The sequence below is a fragment of the Sus scrofa genome, chromosome 13 (genome assembly GCF_054392235.1).
Source record: "Sus scrofa isolate SSC_HxYL_T2T_F1_AM1 chromosome 13, Sscrofa_HxYL_maternal_Yorkshire_Landrace_v2.0, whole genome shotgun sequence".
Classification (NCBI taxonomy): Eukaryota; Metazoa; Chordata; class Mammalia; order Artiodactyla; family Suidae; genus Sus; species Sus scrofa.
The window spans coordinates 173,112,569-173,134,630 of NC_139395.1; the positions used below are offsets into that span (position 1 = coordinate 173,112,569).

General features: G+C 38.7%; 1 protein-coding gene across 4 annotated transcripts in view; it reads right to left on the bottom strand.

Annotated features, from left to right (window-relative positions):
• ADGRG7 (adhesion G protein-coupled receptor G7) overlaps positions 1-21,824 on the bottom strand; it is a 69,976-nt gene extending 48,152 nt beyond the window's left edge. Inside the window, exons 1-6 of one of the 4 annotated variants that reach the window (XM_084991584.1) lie at positions 21,558-21,774; positions 16,155-16,349; positions 15,864-16,076; positions 15,348-15,549; positions 2,271-2,384; positions 632-736 (exon numbers count right to left, since the gene is read on the bottom strand). In XM_084991584.1, coding sequence (XP_084847710.1) covers positions 632-736; positions 2,271-2,384; positions 15,348-15,462 — 334 coding nt within the window. In that variant the 5' untranslated portion in view covers positions 15,463-15,549; positions 15,864-16,076; positions 16,155-16,349; positions 21,558-21,774. Of the gene's footprint in view, positions 1-631; positions 737-2,270; positions 2,385-15,347; positions 15,550-15,863; positions 16,077-16,154; positions 16,350-21,557 lie in introns of those variants that run through there. The other 3 variants (XM_084991583.1, XM_021070565.2, XM_084991585.1) reach the window with 3 other exon arrangements.
• Positions 21,825-22,062: the final 238 nt, after the last annotated feature.

Genomic DNA, 22,062 nt, shown 5'->3' on the forward strand with positions numbered 1-22,062 from the left:
CACAGTCACTATAAGAATATTTTAGGCAGATATTGCTTGTCTTAACTATTAAATCTGGAATTCAAAGACCTTCCTTCCTTTGATGTCAGCAAGGAAGATATGCCTTTCAATATCTAAGAATATGCGGGCTTTGAACTGTACAACTGTATATGATGGGGGAATACCAGGATGAGAGACTAAAAACAACATGAAAAACTCCTACTAAATAGTGAATTATATGTTGATCTTTCCTTCTTTATCCAAATCTGGGTAATACCTGGAAGGCAAAGAGTTCTATTGCATTGCAGCATCTGGTCAATATGGGTTGGCTCCAAATAAATAGTAGCTGAATCACTGGGTTTATTTCCTAGGATTATGACCTGAGCCTCCCTATCTCAATGTACCCCTATGGCTATTACTTAAGAGGCTGTTAATAAATAAAATCACTTTCAGCTGTCTTTGGAGGGACAGCTGATGAGAAGATGAACTTTCCTAAGAACTGGCTTTGGGTGGCTGCTTAAGGGGGGCAGCAACTGGAAATTAGAGACTGCTTCAACAAACTTAAAACAGAAAGTTAAAGTCACTTTTAACTTATATGATGAGATTGCAGTTCATATGCCTAAACAGAGGAGATGGTTGGAAGAGCACATACCATTTAGAGTGTTCTTGTCACATGTTTGCAAGGAAGATCCATATCTTCCCACTGGAATTCTGTTAAAAGTAAAACTCCCATAGGTACTGTTTTCACAGAAATTAGCTATAATGGGAAACATATTTTTCATCATAAATTCATCATTAATTAAAAATTTTTCATTATAAGTTTTCATCACTTTTCAAATTTCAAATCAGATAAAAGTCAAAGTTCAAAACCTAACCAGTGTAAGTTGAAGGATAATACAAGGCTTACGGGACTCACAGGCCAGCCAGGAACTACATACTTTCTTATTTAGTTAAGTTACTACCATGACAATAAATAGTATGTCAGGTAACAGGTTCCACTTGAAATGAGAACAACATATAATGCAGTAGAGGTGGGATATGACCACTAATATATCAGAAAGGATAGTGTATCGGATGTGTTGAAATCTTTTCTGCAACTATTGAGATGATCATATGGTTTTTGACTTTTCTTTTGTTAATGTGTTGTCTTACATTGATTGATTTGCATATGTTGAACCACCCTTATGAATTTAGGATGAATGTCACTTGGTCATGGTATATAATCTTTTTTATGTGTCGAATTCAATTAGCTAAAATTTTGTTGAGAATTTTTGCATCTATTTTCATCAAAGATATGGGCCTATAATTTTCTTTTTTGGTAGTTTCTTTGGTTTTGGTATGAGTGATAGTGGCTTCATGAAATGTCTTTAGGAGTGTTCCTTCTTCTTCAATCTTTGGAAGAGTTTAAGAAGGATCAGTGTAAGTTTTTCTTTGTATGTTTGGTAGAATTCACCTGTGAAGCCATCTGGTCCTGGATTTTGTTTGTAGGGAATTTTTTTAAAATTACATATTCAGTTTCATTGCTAGTGATCAGTCTGTTTGAATTATCTATTTCTTTTTGATACAGTTTTGGTGTGCAGATTGGTTGAAATCTTGAAAATTAAAGATATAGAGCTTACAGTGGCAAAGGGCATCATGATGATATGGGTTGAAGCAAAAAGCCAGTCACAGTATTTGTGGGATACATTGGCTGGTCAGTGCAAGAAATTACAGAAATAATTTCTAGGGCTCTGAATCCTACACAGGCAGCATGAAGTGTGTTGTGTTGGGAAGCACACTGCAGAACAGAAAGAGGCTTTGAACTTTGATTCTGATACCATTGATTGAAATTAAAGCCACTAATTTAATAATATCCCTCCAAGAGAAATGAAGAAAAAAAAACTTCATTTTAAATATATACCTAGGTAAAGGGATGCATCTTGATTTCAGAGAAGTATGTTAGAATTACGGTATTTGAAATGGGGTAATATGGCATATCACCCATTGAAAAGACCTAAGAAAGCCATATTATCCACTGCCCTATGGTAGAAATGCAGACAGAAAGAAAAGCAACTATGAGTTTACAGAGAAACATGACAATTGGGAAAGAAACAAGACACATTAAACATACGTAAATAGCACAAGAAGAAAAGTCAGCTCTTACTGTTGAGCTAATAAACACATCTTAAATCCATCATCATGTTCATCATTACTATAATCATTAATGGAAGCTTCAAGAAGTTTTGCTGCTGGCCTTATAAATGCAGGAGTCACCTACATCTTACATCCTATTATTATCCCAAGTAACTTACTGATTGTACATCTCAGTCCTTTCCACTCTTCTGGACAAATGCATCTGCCATTTTCCCAGGTTCCACCATTCCTGCAGAACTCTACAGGGATGCTTGATGGGGGAGTAAGCGTTTCTAGAGAAACAATAAAGAACAGTATGTAAATCAGCCGATCAGTTTCTCCCTTGGGGTCTGTGACTTTTAATTTCTATATGTAAAATCATTACTTTGAATACCACTGCTGAAAACTATTCTTTGTAATATCGTCAAAAATATGTGTACACTGAAAATCTACACAGGGTATGCAATGCTTACTAGATGTTATGAATATATATATATATATATATATATATATATTCACACACTCACACAGTACATATATATATATATGTACATACATGTAAAAGACACCGCACTTTGACCAAGGACATTAGAATCTAGGAAACAGGAGACTGAAGGAATCCGGAGGAAACAGGAGATTATGTCTAGATGACATAGATATATGAGATAGATAGATAGATAGATAGATAGATAGATAGATAGATAGACAGACAGACAGACAGAAAAAAACCATCCAAATCAACATTCAGATTTATAAGCGCTATAAGCACAGAAAAGATAGGTCAAGGACAGAGGAAACCTATCCAGGGAAGACTTTTCAGAAGAAGTGGTATTTGCATCAGATTTTAAGACTAAATCTAGAAAAGCCACATAAAAATGGATTGACTCCAAGTAGGCAGGATACAAAGAGCAAAAAAAAAAAAAAATGCAGAAAGTTCTGTTATGTTCAAGAACAGAGAAAATCTTAACATATCAGGGGCATTGGTTCTATATGGAGAAATAGCAAGACATAACCTGAATTGTGAGCAGTTTTATAGACCAAGCCAAAAAGATTTATTCCTGCAGGAGGAGAGAGGTCTTAGAACAAGGGAGTAACATAGAAGTCATGTTTTTTTAGGAAGAGAACTATAACTCAGATAAGGGAGAAAGAAAAAAACCCCAGAAAAACAGCTAAGTGATCTGGAGATTCTCAGCCTCCAGGAAAAAGACTTTAGACTGTTGATGCTGAAGATGATGCAAGACATTGGAAATAAACCGGAGGCAAAGATGGATAATTTACAGCAAACATTGGGCAAAGAAATACAAGATTTAAAACTTAAGCAAGCAGAGATGCAAAATAAAATAACTGAAATTAAAAAATTCATTAGAAGTAACCAACAGCAGAATACAGAAGGCTGAAGAATGAGTAAGCAAGATGGAGGACATACTAGTGGAAATCATGGATGCATAACAGAAAAGAGAAAAAAGACAGAAAAGAAATGAAGAGAGTCTCAGAGAACGCTGGGACAATGTTAAACGCACCAACATCTGTACTATAGGGTTGCCAGAAGGAGAAGAGAGAGAGAAAGGTACAGAAAAATATTCAAAGAGTTAAATAGCTGAAAACTTCCCCAACATGGCAAAGAAACCACTCACTTCAAATCCAGGAAGCACAATGAGTACCACATAAAATAAACCCAAAGAAGAACACCCCAAGACACATTATTAATCAAACTGACCAAAATTAAAGACAAACAGAAAATATTGAAAACAGCTAGAGAAAAGAAACAAATAACATACAAGCAAACCCTGATAAGGTTATTGGCAGATTTTTCAGCAGTAACTCTACAGGCCAGAAGGGAGTGGCATGATGTAATTAATGTGATGAAAGGAAAAAAACTCCAACCAAGATTACTTTACCCAGAAAGGCTCTCATTCAGATTTGAAGGAGAAATCAAAAGCTTTACAGATAAGCAAAAGCTAAGAGAATTCAGCAACACTAAACCAGCTTTACAACAAATACTAAAGGGACTTCTCTAGGCAGAAAAGGCCACAACCAGAAACAAAAATACCACAAATGATAACGCTCACTAGCAAAGGTATATATACAGGAAAGATAAGAAATCGTCCATGTACAGCTATGCCACCAAAATCAGAAATGATGAGAAGAGTAGGGTACAAATGTAGGACATTGGAAATGCACTTGCAATTAAAAGACCAACAACTTAAAACAATCTCATATATACATATATTGACTCCTATATCAAAACTTCAGGGCAACTGCAAACCAAAAATCAACAAATTATACATAAACAAATGAAAAAAATCAACTCAAATAAAACACTAAAGATAGTCATCAAACCACAAGAGGAGAGAATGAGAGAAGAAGGGAAGAAAAAAGAGCAACAAGAACAAATTCAAAACCATTAATAAAATGGCAATAAGAACATACATATCAATAATTACCTTAAATGTAAATGGACTAAATGCCCCAACCAAAAGACATAGACTGGCTGAATGGATACAAAAATAAGACCCATTTATACGCTGTCTTCAACAGACCCACTTCACTTCTAGGGACACATACAAATTGAAAGTGAGAGGATGGAAGAAAATATTCCATGAACATGGGAATCAAAAAAAAGCTGGAGTAGCAATACTCATATCAAACAAAATAGACTTCAAAATGAAGAATATTTTAAGGGACAAGGAAGGACATTACATAATGATCAAAGGATCAATCCAAGAAGATATAATAATTTTAAATATCTACGCACCCAACATAGGTTCACCAAAATATATAAGGCAACTGCTAACAACCTTAAAAGGACAAATCAACAATAACCCACTAATAGTGGGAGACTTTAACACCCCACTGACAGCAATGGACAGATCATCCAGACAGAAAATCAATATGGAAACACAGGTCCTAAATGAAGCATTAAACCAGATGGACTTAATAGATATTTATAGGACATTCCATCCAAAAGCAACAGAATACACATTCTTCTCAAGTGCACATGGAACATTCTCTAAGACTGATCATATCCTGGGCTACAAGTCCAACCTCGGTAATTTTAAGAAAACTGAAATCATATCAAGCATCTTTTCCGACCACAACGCTATACAACTGGAAATCAACAAGAAAAACTTGCAAAAACCACAAACACATGGAGACTAAATAACATGCTACCAAACAACCAATGAGTCAAATGATGACGAAGATACAACACTCCAAAACCTATGGGATGCAGCAAAAGCTGTTCTAAGAGGAAAATTTAGAGCAATACAAGCCTACCACAGGAAATAAGCAAAAGCTCAAATAAACAACCTAACTTTACATCTAAAGCATCTAGAGAGAGAAGAAAAGACAGGCCCTAAAGTCAACAGAAGGAAAGAAATCATAAAGATCAGAGCTGAAATCAATTAAATAGAAATGAAGAAAACCATAGAAAAAAATCAATGAAACGAAAAGCTGGTTCTTTGAAAAGATCAACGAAATTGATAAACCCTTAGCCAGACTTATCAAGAAAAAGAGAGGACTCAAATCAATTAAATTAGAAATGAAAAAGGAGAGGTAACAACAGACATCACAGAAATACAAAGGATCATAAGAGACTTCTATATGCGACTATATGCCAATAAAACAGAAAACCTAGAAGAAATGGACAAATTCTTAGAAAAGTGCAATCTTCCAAGACTAAACCAAGATAAAATAGAAAAGATGAATGGACCAATCACAAGTACTAAAATTGAACTTCCAGCAAACAAAAGTCCAGGACCAGATGGCTTCACAGGCGAATTCTATCAAACATTTAGAGATGATCTAACACCTATCCTTCGGAAACTATTCCAAAAAATGGTAGAGGAAAGGTTACTCCCAAACTCATTCTATGAGGCCACCATCACCCTGGTACCAAAGTCAGACAAAGATACCACAAAAAAAGGAAATTACAGGCCAATTTCACTGATGGACATAGATGCAAAAATCCTCAACAAAATGCTAGCAAATGGAATCCAACAATACATTAAAAGGATTGTACACCATAATCAAGTGGGATTTATCCCAGGGATGCAAGGGTTCTTCAATATCCACAAATTGATCAGTGTGATACACCATATTAACAAACTGAATTATAAAAACCACATGATCCTCTCAATAGATGCGGAAAAAGCCTTTGACAAAATCCAACACGCATTTCTGATAAAAACCCCTCAGAAAGTGAGCATAGAGGGAACCTACCTCAGCATAATAAAGGCCATATATGACAAACCCACAGCTAACATCATTCTCAATGGGGAAAAGCTGAAAGAATTCCCACTGAGATCAGGAACAAGACAAGGATATCCCCTCTCACCACTACTCTTCAACATAGTTTTGGAAGTCCTGGCCACAGCAATCAGAGAAGTAAAATAAATAAAAGGAATCCAAATGGGAAAGGAAGAAGTAAAACTATCCCTATTTGCAGAGGACATGATACTATACCTAGAGAATCCTAAAGACTACCAGAAAACTGTAAGAGCTCGTCCATGAATTTGGCAATGTCGTAGGATACAAAATTAATACACAGAAATTGACAGCATTTCTATATACTAACAATGAAAGAGCAGAAAGAGAAATTAGGGAAGCAATCCCATTTACCATCACATCCAAAAGAATAAAATACCTTGGAGTAAACCTACCTAAAAAGACAAAAGACCTGTATTCTGAAAACTGTAAGACACTAATGAAAGAAATCAAAGATGACACAAACAGATGGAAAGACATACCATATTCTTGGTTTGGAAGAGTCAGTATAATCAAAATGACTATACTACCCAAGGCAATCTACAGATTCAATGCAATCCCTATCAAATTACCAAGGACATTTTTCACAGAACTCAAACAAAATATTTTAAAGTTTGTTTGGAAGCACAAAAGACCCAGAATAGCCAAAGACATCCTGAAAAAGAAAAATGGAGCTGGAGGAATCAGGCACCCTGACTTTGGACTATACTACAAAGCAGCAGTCATCGAAACCATATGGTACTGGTACAAAAGCAGAAATATAGATCAGTGGAACAGGATAGAAAGCCCAGAATTAAACCCTCGCACCTACAGCCAACTCATCTATGACCAAGGAGGCAAGAATATACAATGGAGAAAGGACAGCTTGTTCAATAAGTGGTGCTGGGGAAACTGGACAGCCACATGGAAAAGAATGAAATTAGAACACTTCCTAACACCATACACAAAAATAAGCTCAAAATAGATTAAAGACCCAGATATAAGACCAGACACTATAAAACTCTTAGAGGAAAACATAGGACAAACATTCTCTGACATAAATGACAGCAACATCTTCTCAGATCCACCTCTTAGCATCATGACAATAAAAACAAGAATAAACAAATGGGACCTAATAAAACTTCAACGTTTCTGCACAGCAAAGGAAACCCTAAACAACACAAAAAGACAACCCACAGAATGGGAGAAAATCTTTGCAAATGAATCAACTCACAAGGGATTCATCTCCAAAATTTATAAACACCTTCCGCAGCTCCATACCAAAAAAACAAACAACCCCATCAAAAATGGGCAGAAGATCTAAACAGACAGTTCTCCAAAGAAGACATGCAGATGGCCAAAACACACTCATTATTAGAGACATGCAAATCAAAACCACTATGAGGTACCACCTTACACCAGCCAGAATGGCCATCATCAAAAAGTCTACAAACAAATAGTGCTGGAGAGGGTGTGGAGAAAAAGGAACACTATTACACTGTTGGTGGGATTGTAAATTGATGCAACCACTGTGGAAAGCAGTATGGAGATTCCTCAGAAAACTAAACATAGAACTACCATTTGATCCAGCAGTCCCACACCTGGCCATCTACCCAGAGAAAACCATGGCTCGCAAAGACACATGTACTCCAATGTTCATTGCAGCACTATTTGCAATAGCCAAGACTTGGAAACAACCTCAATGTCCATCGACAGAGGAGTGGATCAAGAAGAGGTGGTACATATACACAATGGAATATTACTCAGCCATCAAAAGGAACGAAATACCAGCATTTTTTGCAACATGGATGAACCTAGAAACTATCATGCTAAGTGAAGTCAGCCATACAATGAGACACCGACATCAAATGCTTTCACTGACATGTGGAATCTGAAAAAAGGACAGACTGAACTTCTTTGCAGAACAGATGCTGACTCACAGACTTTGAAAAACTTACGGTCTCCAGAGGAGACAGTTTGGGGTGTGGGGGGATGTGCTTGGGTTGTGGGATGGAAATCCTGTGAAATCAGATTGTTATGATCATTAAACAACTACAGATGTGATAAATTCATTTGAGTAATAAAAAAAGAAAAAAAAAAGAAATAGCCAATCCAATTAAAAAGTGCACAAAAGATATAAACAGACATCTCTTCAAAGAAGATATACAGATGCCAAATAAGTATACGAAAAGATGCTCAGCATCACATGTAATCAGGGAATTGCAAATTAAAACAACAATGAAATAGTCACACACACCTATTAGAATGGCTAAAATCTAAAACATTGTCATCATCAAATGCCATCCAGGATGTGGAACAACTGGAACTCACTCACTGCTGGTGAGAATGTAAAATGGTACAGGCAGTTTCTTACAAAGGAACACATGGTTTTACCATACAATCCAGCAATTGTGCTTGTAGCTTTTTTTTTTAAATACTGGTAACTATTTCTTTTGTTTTTGTTTGTTTGTTTGTTTTGCTTTTTGCTTTTGGAGGTTCCCAGGCTAGGGGTTTAATTCAGAGCTACCAGCTTACACCACAGCCATGCGGGATCCAAGCCTCGTTGGAGACCTACACCACAGCTCACAGCAGTGCTGGATCCTTCACCCACTGAGCAAAGCCAGGGATTGAACCTGCATCCTCATGGATGCTAGTCGGGTTCGTTAACTGCTGAGCCATGAAGGGAACTCCAATACTGGTAGCTATTTCAATGGATTCTGTTCTATTTAGTTTTTTTCCCCTTCCTTTTGCAGTAAATTTTGGTCATTGATATTTTTTTAAGAAAATCGCCACTTGGAGTTCCCGTCGTGGCGCAGTGGTTAACGAATCCGACTAGGAACCATGAGGTTGCGGGTTCGGTCCCTGCCCTTGCTCAGTGGGTTAATGATCCGGCATTGCCGTGAGCTGTGGTGTAGCTTGCAGACGCGGCTCGGATCCTGCGTTGCTGTGCCTCTGGCGTAGGCCGGTGGCTACAGCTCCGATTCGACCCCTAGCCTGGGAACCTCCATATGCCGCGAGAGCGGCCCAAGAAATAGCAACAACAAGAACAACAACAACTAAAGACAAAAAAAAAAAAAAAAAAAAAAGAAAATCGCCACTTGACCAAAGTTTCATAGTAGTAAGATAAGGTTTTCCATGGTATTTGCTTATGATTTTTCTTATTAGTTATTATTTTTTGAAATCACTGTATTATTTTATCATATGTTTTAATATGTAATACAGTCACAGAGTTGAAATATAAAAATAATACTTGTGGAGTTCCCATCATGGCTCAGTGGTTAATGAACCCAACTAGTAACCATGAGATGGCAGGTTCAATCCCTGGCCTTGCTCAGTAGGTTAAATATCCAGCATTGCTGTGAGCCGTGGCATAGGTCGCAGACTCTGCTTGGATCCCGTGTTGCTGTGGCTCTGGCGTAGGCTGGCAGCTACAGCTCCGATTCGACCCCTAGCCTGGGAACCTCCATATGCTGTGAGTGTGGCCCTAAAAAGACAAAAGACAAAAAAAATTTAGAAAATAAAATAAAAATAACATTTGTTGTCATTCCTAAATATACACAAGTAACCATTTCTATCCATTTTTCCCATCCTTCTTTCACAAGTCATGAGCAAATATAATCTATAGCCTTATTTTCTTCCTCTCTTTTCCATAGCTTGCTCTTGCACTAAATGAATGTCAAAAATCTTCACACAGCAGTTCACAGAGAACTTCCACAACTTCTTCCACAACTGCATTACATTCCTTTGTGTGACTGTGCCCTAATTTATTTAACTCCTTATTGATGGCATGTGTTGTTTTCAATGGTTGCTTCAAAATTGCATTCTATACATTTTGCCATTGTACAAACTTACCTGTAGAAGAAATTTCCAGAAATGGAATCTCCCAGCCAAAGAGTACACATTTGTCATTTTGACAGTGATTGCCAGCCTGCCCCATGAGGTAAACTAATTTGTGTTTTTACCAGCAGCGAAACCATATATGCAAGGTCTGGGACAAAGTACAATGAAATGTAGAACTCGATTCTAATGCCATGATAAATATACCTTCACAAAGACCTAGAAATCCAGGCCTGAATTTAGAAACGGTGGATTCTCCCTAGTCCTAGGTCAGAGTGTGGCAAACAGCCCCTGGCTTGCAGCGCCCTAAGGCTCCCCTTCTGCTCTTGACCCACACTCAGGGGGCTTTGCGCTCACACATCTGACACCCCATGGCACACCTCCAAGCTCTTTTCACACCGCCCTGTGACCAGCCAGCCCTCGAGGGCAGTGAAGCACCAGTTGACCCTCCAGAGATGGGAGGGAAAGGGCGACACAGTCCTAGGACCAGAGCCAGCAGGGTTTCCGAGGACCAGAACGCTGGAAGCAGGGGCCAGAAGGAAGATGCAGGGGCTAGAAGGAAGATGCAGGATCAGGGTGGGCGCATCTCCTTGTCCTCGCAGAGAAGTATGGTTTTGCTTCAATAGAGGGTCCTGACGCTTTTATTTTTGTACATGTTGCTTAATTATGCCTTTTTTTTTTCTGTCTTAACGAATCTCTCTGGGAATTTATCTATTTAAATTCATCTCTTCAAAAAATGGGCTTTTTGTTATATTGCTCTTCACTCTTGTTTATTTCCGTTCCATTAATTTGTTCTTATTTTTATTATTGCCAAACATACTTCCTTAGAATTTACTCTTGATTTATTTATTTTTGCTTTTTAGGGCTGCAAGTTCCCAGGAAGTTCCCAGGCTAGGGATCTAATAGCAGGTATAGCTGTCAGCCTACACCACAGCTCACAGCAATGTGGGATCCCTGACCCACTGTGTGAGTCTGGGGATCAAACCCTCATCCTCATGGATACTAGTCAGATTCACTTCCACCGCACCATAACAGGAACTACTCTTTCTTTTTTTAACTTCTAAAGTTAAAATGCTTAATCACTAATTTCCATCTGCTTTTTAATATATACCTAAATGTCATTTTAAATATGTTTTAGCTGTGCCCACAAGTTATAGAGTGCTTCCACTGAAGTTTTAAATATTTTTTAATTTTCATTTGATTTCTTCTTTGAATTATTTAAAACAATTTTTTCTACATTTATTAAAATTTTTTTGGTTATTTTATGCACTGTCTTCTAATTGTATTGCATTGTAGTCACAGAAATGATCTATAGGATTGATTCTTTGGTAGTCAATTTCTTTTGAAAATAATATATACTCTTCATTTATTGTGACAATTCAAATATATAAATCCATATGTTTTTCAAATTTCTGAATCCTTTTTGATTTTCTCTACTTGATCTATCAGTTTTCTACAGGATAACATTAGACTCAACCACCTTGATTATAAGTTTATTTATTTATCTATATAATTTTGTCCTGTTTTGCTTTATATGAGTCTGTGTTATTTGATGTGTATGGGCCCAAGATTATTGACTTTTTTCTTGTTGAATTACTTCCATCTGTGAGTAATAAAATTCTTATTCTTCATAACATTTTTTGCCTTTAGTTCAGATTTTTCTGATGTTAATATTGTTGGAGTCACCCTTGTGATTTTTTCCTCCTATATTTTTAATTTTTCAGTCACTTTTTAAACACTTTTATATTCTCTTTCAGATTGTTTTATTATATTCAGTTCAGGAAGGGTTAATCTTATTGGCTACATTTCAAGTCTCTCTAAGATCATGGTTCATTTGTAATTTGGACTGTAAACTCACCTTTGTCTTACATGTTATTCTTCCATGAAACTTTTATGGATCCTATTTGTGAAAATATTTCTACAGGGAAATTTTGTGACTACTTCTGTTATGATCTTGGGGTACCATCAGTAGTAGTCTTAAACTAGTTTTAGGATAATGTCTCACTGGGAGTTTCAGCCCTGAAGGTAGGACACATTCAGATTCTGTAACTTGGGGTTTTAATTACATGTAGTTCCCATTGTGGCACAGTGGAAACAAATCCAACTAGTATCCATGAGGACTCAGGTTCAGTTCCTGGCCTCACACAGTGGGTTGGGGATCCAGCGTTCCTATGAGCTGTGGTGTAGGTCACAGACATGGCTCGGATCTTGTGTTGCTGTAGCTGTGGCAGAGGCCAGCAGCTGTAGCTCCAATTCAGCCCCTAGCTGGAACTTCCATATGCCACGGATGCAGCCCTAAAACAGAAAAGAAAAAAAAAAAAAGGTATTTTGACTCCCTTTAGAGAAGGGCTGTGGCTTATATCTGCAGGTCCTAGCATAGTGCTGGATGCTTAAAAGGATATTTGCTGACTGGCTTCTTTGCCATTTGCTTTTTTGTTGTTGTTGAAGATATCAAGCCCAAGAAGAGCTATCTGCTCCTCAGTCATCACATTTTAACACTTTGTTCTCCCTAGTTCAAAACCCTATCCTCTGAAATACTTAAACTACCCACAGAGTATAACAAAAGTAGTAATATTTTTAAACCTCTCTATTTTAAGTAAAGGCCCAGGAAGATTAAGTGGCTTGTTTATATTCTATAACTAGTTTTTTAGAATTATGAACTCATAAAAGTGACCTTAGCTACTCATTAACCCAACTTCCTCAATTTATAGAAAGAGTAGGTAAAGAGTACCTTCTCCATAAAGAATAACTCCTCAGAGCCATAAGTGATTGGAAGCTGAGTGGGGACTAGAATTTAGATCTCTTGGTTAGTAATCAAGTGCTCCAGGTCCCTCCTCTTTGGGCCTGCCTTCACCACAGGGGTAACAGGGGGAGAAAGCATCACCTTCATTTTACTTGGGGATCCACACACTGGAACATATTTAGTAGTAGTCTTTTTCTTCTACAAGGCCAATGTGATAGTATGATATCCTTATATTCTTTTAATTGTGATAAGTAATATTTCCAAAAACACTAGTCCTATTTTTAATATCTTTACTATATATGTCATGGAAAATTAAATGCAGAACATATATGACACACACTTCATGCTGCTTGAAAAGGTAGCATAAAATATTAGAAATTCCAAATGGAAAACATTAATTGAATTTTTCTCCTAAACTAGATAAAATTAGAATCTACTTTGAAAAACCTAGTTTGATTAAGCATGGAGATAAAAATATTTTTCCTTAATCAAATAAATTCCATCAGGAAACTCTAGTATCTAGCTAAGAGTCTTCAGGAGTTTAAAAATACAGGCATCTATCATTTGTCCCAGACCAGGAATTTGAAATATTTGGCTAAGGATAAAGTTTATTCTTAAATGAGAGAACAATGTTTATGGAAGCTTATTCCATGGTTGGAAAAACACCTAAAAAAGTGTGTATGTGAGTGTTGGAGAAAATTTATATGAGTAGGGGGAGAAAAAGCTGTGTAGCCAGACTGCCTGGTTTAAATCCTAATGCTGCTATTTACTAAATAAGCTTGAGTAAGGGCGTAAGTGCAGCCCTTAAAAGAAAAACAAACAAAAAAAATCTGCTAAGAATAAGGAAATATTTGTCTTTTCTAAGGAGCTAGTATTTTTTTATTGTTAAATATAGGTTCTTTATTACTTATTATTATGTGTTTGGGGTCTTAGCCCTCAGGAAACACAGATATGTCTTGTGTTTATTTTTAACAATTCTCTCCAGCCTTTGACTTTCATGTAGTTTCTATCCCCCACTTTGTCCTCTTTCTCATAACATTTTTGTACTTTGGTCCTTGTTTTAATGGTTCTACTGTACCTGTGTTCTTTATAAGTCACCACAAATTTCACTTTAAAACTAGATGCCTTATAAAGGAAGAAAAGAAGGAAGGAGGAAAGGAGGGAAGGAAGGAAAGAAAGAAGGGAGGGAAGGAAGGATGAAAGGAAGTTAGTTCTTAAAATAGCACCCTTTAAGCTCTTATAAATTTAGTAGCTTTAATAGGGTATAAACCCTGTAGTTCATAATTTTTTAAACCTCAGATTATTTCACAAACCTTAAATAAACAAAAACACACTTCCAAGTTTAAATTGTATTGTTTTTTTCTGATAAATTTTCTCTTGCTAGCTCTCTATTAATATAGTGTTAATAGTATTAAATCCTATTAATACAGCATTCCCTAAATATGTTCTTTAGGGAAAAAAAGCAGATCTATTCTCAGCTACCACTGCATCAGCAGCCAATATATTTGGCTCCTTTTGCCAACAGTGGGTCTTTGCAGCCCTTCGTTGTGCTCCTGCTGGCTCCCCCACCCCTCTGTCCTCTGCAGTTATCTTCTCAGGGGGCAGATTGCCTCTCCTGCCTTTTCTAGACTGTCGTAATTTATCCTTATTTACTCAGTTTCACTAGAAAATCTCTCTCTCTTTTTTTTTAAACAAAAGGGAGTACTCAGCACATCCTTTTGAATCCCTTTACGGAAAACCCCAAGGCACTGGGGAACTGACATTGAGTTTATGGAAAGTCTCTTATGAGTTTCTAGGCCTTCTCTTTAACATCATTGTTTATACAACTTTGCCCCCCTTCCCCTCTTTCTGAGGCTCAGCTCTAGCCCACAGCAGGTGACTGCTGAATAACCAGGAAAATTGTTTTCTAAATGATCTTAATTTTAAGTAGTTTTCAACACCTGAAAAGTGGGAACTTTGGGTGCAAAACATAAGATCATTTTATTTACAATCCTAGTGAAAACATTCCTAAACTTTCTTACTGAAATGAAATTTCATTTTGCATATGTTTAATTGTCTGTGGGGGGCATAATTATTATCCTTTCTTGGATTTAGCTAAACAAACCCAAGCATGTGTTATTAATGATTTTAATCATCACTCTGCTATTCATTCAGTCAGGTGTTAAAGGAGAATGAAGAGGACAATTCAACTTTGTTGTTTGTCACCCTGTCCCTTCACACACACACACACACACACACACACACACACACACACGTATTCATGTACACGCAACCGTATGCAGCCACCAATTGACCCTTGTCTTTTACATTTCATAAATGCAGGCAGCCTCAGCCTAGACATGGCACTTGCCAGTGCTGATGGGTCAGCTGGCAAAGACAGAAGCTTCATGCCTTCTCTCGCTCTGAGTTAAACATAACAGGACAACATTACCTCTCTGGATCCTGATCACCAACCTCCAGATGCCCAGTCCCAAAACAACAGCAGTCAGCAACCCACACACAGTGGCCACCAGCACTTTGAGGTCACAGGCGCGGCAGGAAGCCATGGGGAATCCGAACCACAAATCCACTCCTGGGGGGAAAACAACTAGCTTCTTTTCTTCTCAAGCCAAGAATTTTAACCAGAAACTATTCTGAAAAACATTAAAATAATTCCTTCTTTAAAGGTTTTATCCATCAGATGACCACATTTTAAAAAATTTTTGAGGTCAATCAGGTGGGAGGCAGTTCAATCACTTAATGAAAGGTACATATTCTGCTTGCAGTTTCCTCATCCTTCACTGAATGAGAGAATGAAAAAAGTGATTGGAGTTATGGGAAAAAGGAAGATATAACTCAGGGCAATAAAAGAGAAAGGGAGGGAATAGCTAACAGGGTCAAAGTGTAAATATCCTGACAAGCAAGGAAGCGGGAAGGGAACCAAAACAGCAAGAACCAGAGAACATACCCCTTAGGCAGTGGACCTGGGGTCACCCATGGCTCAGCTTCCCGTGTTTTGTTAGAAGGCCCTAGCTAGCAGAGGTAGACCAGCAGGCCCTCCAGGCTGTCACCAGAGGTCAAACAATGATGCCAACAAATGATTCCTGTACTTGCACGTTTTTAAGGAGCCCGCACTGACAGCCACAGTTGGTGAGTAAACATTTCTGGCACAGGGCGAATCCTAAAAAGCATTGACATCCAGCATTACAACCCATCTGTAATGGGAGTTCCCACAGTGGCTCAGAGGTAATGAACCCACCTGGTATCTATGAGGATGCAGGTTTGATCCCTAGCCTCACTCAGTGGATTAAGGATCCAGCATTGCCGTGAGTGTGATGTGGGTCACAGACATGGCTCAGATCATGCTTTGCTGCAGCTGTGGTGTAGGCTGGCAGCTGTAGTTCTCCAACTTGTTCCCCTCCCCTGGGAACTTCTATATGCCATGAGTGCAGCCCTAAAAAGAAAAAGAAACAACCCCTCTGTCAGGAGCTGAATTTTGTTCCCCTAAAAATTCATATGTTGTAGTCTTGACCTCCCCCCGTCCCTCAGAATGTGACCTTCTTTGGAAATAGGGTCATTACAGAGGTAATGGACAAAAATGGGGTCATTAGAGTGGCCCCTAATCCAATATGACTGGTGTCCTTATAAGAGGAAATTTGGACACAGAGATGCGTAGAGGGAAGAGGACATGAAGAATCACAGGGAGAAGATGGCCATCTACAAGCCAAGGAAGGAGGGTGGGCACAGATCTTTCCCTCCCAGCCCTAGGAAGGAACCAACATCTTGACTTTGGTCTTCCAGCTTCCAGAACTCTGAGACAAGAAATTTCTGTGGTTTTAGCCACTTAGTCATAAGTACTTCGTTACAGCAACTCTAGCAAACTAACCCACCACCCGCGTCACTGTCAGCTGATATCTCTACAGCTGCAGCTCTGACCCTCTCCTGCCCAGGGACCTATGTTCCTCTTCTCATCATTCTCCAGCCTCAACTGAAAGAACAAAATGAATGAATGAAAGAACATTCACCTCATCCATTAGAGTTCTGTTCTTGATAGATTAGGAGAGGTTTTACAGAAGAGGACACATTTAAGTTGACTTTTTTCAACCTCCAAACAACTATTTTTCCCCCTTATTATCTATAACACTTATTTCATCAAAGTGCAACCTGGGGGTGGGGGTGGGGGGATGGAGCACACACCTAAGCTCTAAAATTTGCACCAGCCAGGGGCTTCAAAAAGACCAATTAGGAGTTTCCGTCGTGGCGCAGTGGTTAACGAATCCGACTAGGAACCATGAGGTTGCAGGTTCGGTCCCTGCCCTTGCTCAGTGGGTTAACGATCCGGCGTTGCCGTGAGCTGTGGTGTAGGTTGCAGACACAGCTCGGATCCCACGTTGCGGTGGCTCTGGTGTAGGCCGGTGGCTACAGCTCCGATTCAACCCCTAGCCTGGGAACCTCCATATGCCGCGGGAGCGGCCCAAGAAATAGCAACAACAACAACAACAAAAAGACAAAAAAAAAAAAAAGACCAATTAGTGTATCACCAAATGGAAGAACTTAGAGGTAATGCTGCAGAAGCACAAAATAAATGAAGGTGAATGCATTATCTCATTTACTATAAATAGATTAAAAAATAGCTGCTTCTACATGTATGTGTGCAGAAAATGTCTGAAAGTGTACATTGAAAAAATTCCTCTTGGGAATCTGAGGGATCTAATGAGAAATATATTTTTAATTTTATACCCCTTCTATGATTTGAAGATTTTATTTTATACATTTATTATTTTTTCAATTATTGAAAAATATATTATTTCTTCAATAATAGGGGAATCATCCTCAATAAATAATAAAAAGCATACCAAGTGCTGTGCCAGGCACCTGACATAATCTTTACCTCATTTATACATATGTACAATAACCCCATGTAACAGATACTTTTGCCCATTGCTTGAAGGAAGAAATGAGACTTGGGCAGGTATTACTGTAAACAGGTGCTCTATGGTTCAGGAAATCTGGATGACATTAAGTTACCTAAAAGCAGTAGTTTTCTTCAATTCTAGGATTTCTTAGACCCTTTCATGTGCTTGTATACATTGTGAATGATCAAGTTCTTAACACTATTTGACAACAGAATCCTCTTCTTGAGAAGAATCTCTCAGAGATAGCATCCTTAGGAACAGGCTCTGGAAACAGCCCTACATGAATATATGCAGGGTGGTCTTTGCTGCAGTGTGACCGTAGGCCCTGATTGTGGTCCTGTGTTTGCCATATGGTAACGGTGTTCATCCCATGCAGGGATCCAGATATTTTAAAGGGGTGGAGGGGTTGTACTCTGGTGACTGAAAACTGATTTTGGTGGCACTCAGACATTTCTCTTCCATATAAGTTCAGGAATCCTGGGATGTAACAATGGCCCTGGCTTTTTAGTGCTTTCCTGTCTTCATCTATAGGCCAGCTATCTAGAGAACAACTCTAGAAATGCATGAAATGGAAGAAATCCCTAGGCACAGAAATCTAAATGTTAACATTTATGTAAAAGCATGAATTTCTAATGGTTATAGATAAATACACAGTCATAAATTTCTATATACACACATATTAAGATGGCAAAGAAGGAAAGAAAAAGAACTAAATTGAATAATTTATTTACTCATTCATTTATTCATACATGCAGAATTTGTGCTAGGTGCTGGAGAGAAAAGAGTGACCAAGAGAGGCAAGGTCCCTACACTCACACAGCTTCCACTCAGAGAGACCTGGATTTGTATTGACTTTGTCTCAATTTGTTCTGTGACCTGGGACAAGCTACGCAAGCTTCTGAATCTGTTTCTTCCCATTTTAAACAACCTATTTGAGGGCTTTCATTCCTAAAAATTTCATTCCTAGAGTCATATTTGGGGAGAAACAAGGTAGGAATCTGGTGGGGATATGGCAGAGCTGTAGCCCAGAGCAAATATCAGAATCCAGTGGGGGAAGTAGGGAGCCCAAAGGGGCAGAGGGCAAAGGGTGGAGCTGAGTCTGGCACAAGATGTCAGGCCCCAGGCTGGGTGAATCCATGTGCAGGGAGAAGCAGCCTGGCGTGAGGTGCTAGAAGCAAGGAGTGAGGGCTGTATCAGGGCAGAGTCAGCCTGGTGTGGGAAATCAAAGCCAGAGCAGAGAGAGGAGGGCTCAGGAACACATCTTTGTGGGTGGGCTGGTTGGTGTACAAAGTCAGAGCCATTGTTTGTGAGGAGAGTTAGTGCCACGTGGGGTGGTGGCCTAGAATAGGGAGTCAGACCCCAAAAACAGGAAGAGAAGGGTATCCATGCCTAGGTGTGGGCGGGGGGTGAAGATCAGAGATTGGTTATATACAAGATGCTCAATCAAACAAGTAAACCTAGAAGAGTATCAGAGCCAAGTTCCTTACTCTAGGAGAAGCAAGTTACAGCCGTGCGAAGGAAGCAAACTTGAATTCCATAAGAATTTTAAAGTAAGTAATCAGAAACATGGAGAAAGAAAAGCTATATGTAATCAATTCTGAAGGAAGCAACATTCTCCAGGGAACGTGGCTATCAGACAAGTGCATAAATGCAGTCATGAGCCTCTTATCCAAAAGAGGAAAATTTAAACTGTGGGGTGGGGGCAGGGGAGGATAAATTAAGAAGATACACACTCCGTATATAAAATAGGTAACTAACAAGGACCTACTGTATAGCACAGAGAAAGCTACTCTATTTTGTGATAACCTAGATGGGGAAAAAAAGAATGGATGTATGTATATGTATAACTGATTCACTTTTCTGTATACCTGGAATGAATAGAACATTGTAAGTCAACTATACTGCAATAAAATTAAATAAATAAGAAATAAAACAAAAGATGAAAGCTTATGACTACAACAAAGACAAGTATTTCAAAGATTATTTCTCATTTCTAATACTTGAAATAAATAATTTCCATTGTACCTTTTATTTATTTATTTATTTATTTATTTACTTGTCTTTTTGCCTTTTCTAGGGCCACTCCTGTGGCATATGGAGGTTCCCAGGCTAGGGATCTAATCGGAGCTGTAACCACCGGCCTATGCCAGAGCCACAACAACTCAGGATCCAAGCTGAGTCTGCAACCTACACCATAGCTCACCACATCGCTGGATCCTTAACCCACTGAGCAAGGTCAGGGATCGAACTGGCAACCTCATGGTTCCTAGTCAGATTCATTAACCACTGAGCCACGACGTGAACTCCTCCATTGTACCTTTTAAAAAAATCTATAGTGCTGGACTGGAATTGGATTATGTATCAATATGAGCTCATTGGAGGGGGTTTGGTTTATTTGTTTTTTGCTTTTTAGGGCCACATTTAATGGCATATGGAAGTTCCCAGGCTAGGGGATTAATAGAAGTTGCAGCAGCCAGCCTACGCCACAGCCACAGCAACGTGGGATCCAAGCTGTGTCTGCAAGATTCACCACAGCTCAGGGCAATGCCGATCCTTAACCCATTGACCAAGGTCTGGGATCAAACCACATCCTCATGGTTACTAGTTGGGTTCATTACCGCTGAGCTGCAATGGGAACTTCCTTATGGTTTTTAGGTTATATTTGCAATAATATGTATCAATATGTAGTCAATAAACACATTATATGTAAATAACATAGAAGTAAAGATAGGTGCAAAAAGGTATTAATACACAAAAATGCATAAGTTGCACATTTATAGTATATACCACACATTTACATTTATATATTCTCTAGCTCCAGCCACTCATTGGGCCTAGAAGCAGTTATGCCCCTTTAGCAATAAGAATACATAAAGCCTAGATCCCGGTTTCTAAAAACAATTTTCCACTAAAAGGAATATGGCTCCTTAGGAAATGGCTAATGCCAAGACTAGGGCAGGAGAAACCCAAGATGAGCCTAGCATATCTTATTCCAGTGAGCAAAAATGTATTCAGGAGTGATGGGTATATATCAAATGGGCAGAGAATCCAGCATGAAATTACTCCCCATTAACAAATGGGGAACAATCTGAGCATCAAAATAAATGAGGCTTATAAAATATTACACTAAAAGAAATAGGAAATCTACCAAATCTGAAACTCTGGGGTTTTTCCCAGGAAATAGGACCTACTAGTTTTCCAGGTAATAGGACATTCCTTTGTTAATGCTTAGGAAAAATCCCATGCTTTAAAGATGGCCAGATAGGCAGCTAAGTATGACAAAATTCATAAGGAGCCTCTATTTTTGTCATCTGTGAAACTACCATTCTGTTTTATTCATTTATTTGAACAAATTTTTAATGAATTTATACCCAGAAGCATCGAGAAGTTCTGACATCCCTTTTACTTCCCTACCATCTGGACTGTGACCCCAACGGGGAGTTAAATACACAGAAATCTGTTTACCTTGCCTCCCATGGCACAGATGACAAAGCCAATCTCAACTTCCCCACCTCTTAAACCCTAGAAAGGAGCCTCCGAGTTTCTCCATTGGAAAACCTCCCAGTGGCGTTTGATACCCCTTGATTAGTGAAAACTCTGAGCTATTACTAACAGAGAAACCCTTGAATTCACATGTTTGTATATCTACACAAACCTACGGTCCTCTGTTTCCACTTGGTTAACGATGGGCAGGGAGAAAGCTATCAGAAAAGCTTTCCTGGGCCAAGAGGAAGTTACCAACTTACCTTTCTTGATGCCTCCCCTCTTCTCCTGGTTTCCTCTGCTCTGAATGCTTTTTGGGTTGGGTGGGTGGGGGTTGCGCACCTGCAGCATGTAGAAGTTCCCAGGTCAGGGGTCAAACCTGTGCCACAGCAGTGACCCAAGCCACTTCAGTGACAACACCAGATCATTAACCTGCTGCACCACAGGAGAACTCCCTGCTCTCTGTGCCTTTGTCCTTCAGGTGCCTCCTTCCTGCACTGGCCAGAGCCAGGTGTTCCAGATAGGCTCTCAAGGGCTGATTGCTTCAGCAAGGGAAGTGAGTCACTTAGCACTAGCAGAAGTTTGTTGCCTAATGAAACTGAAATGTGTGTGGAGGATGCTGAATTCTGATTAATGTAACCCTGAGTTCACCTCTTTGTGCCTCAGAAATTAAAAGAAAAGGAACCCTCCAATTCCTTTTTAGTTTTAAATTTACTCCTGCATCTGCTATAGAGATCCTCAATTCCTCTCTTCATGTCTTCTGACTTG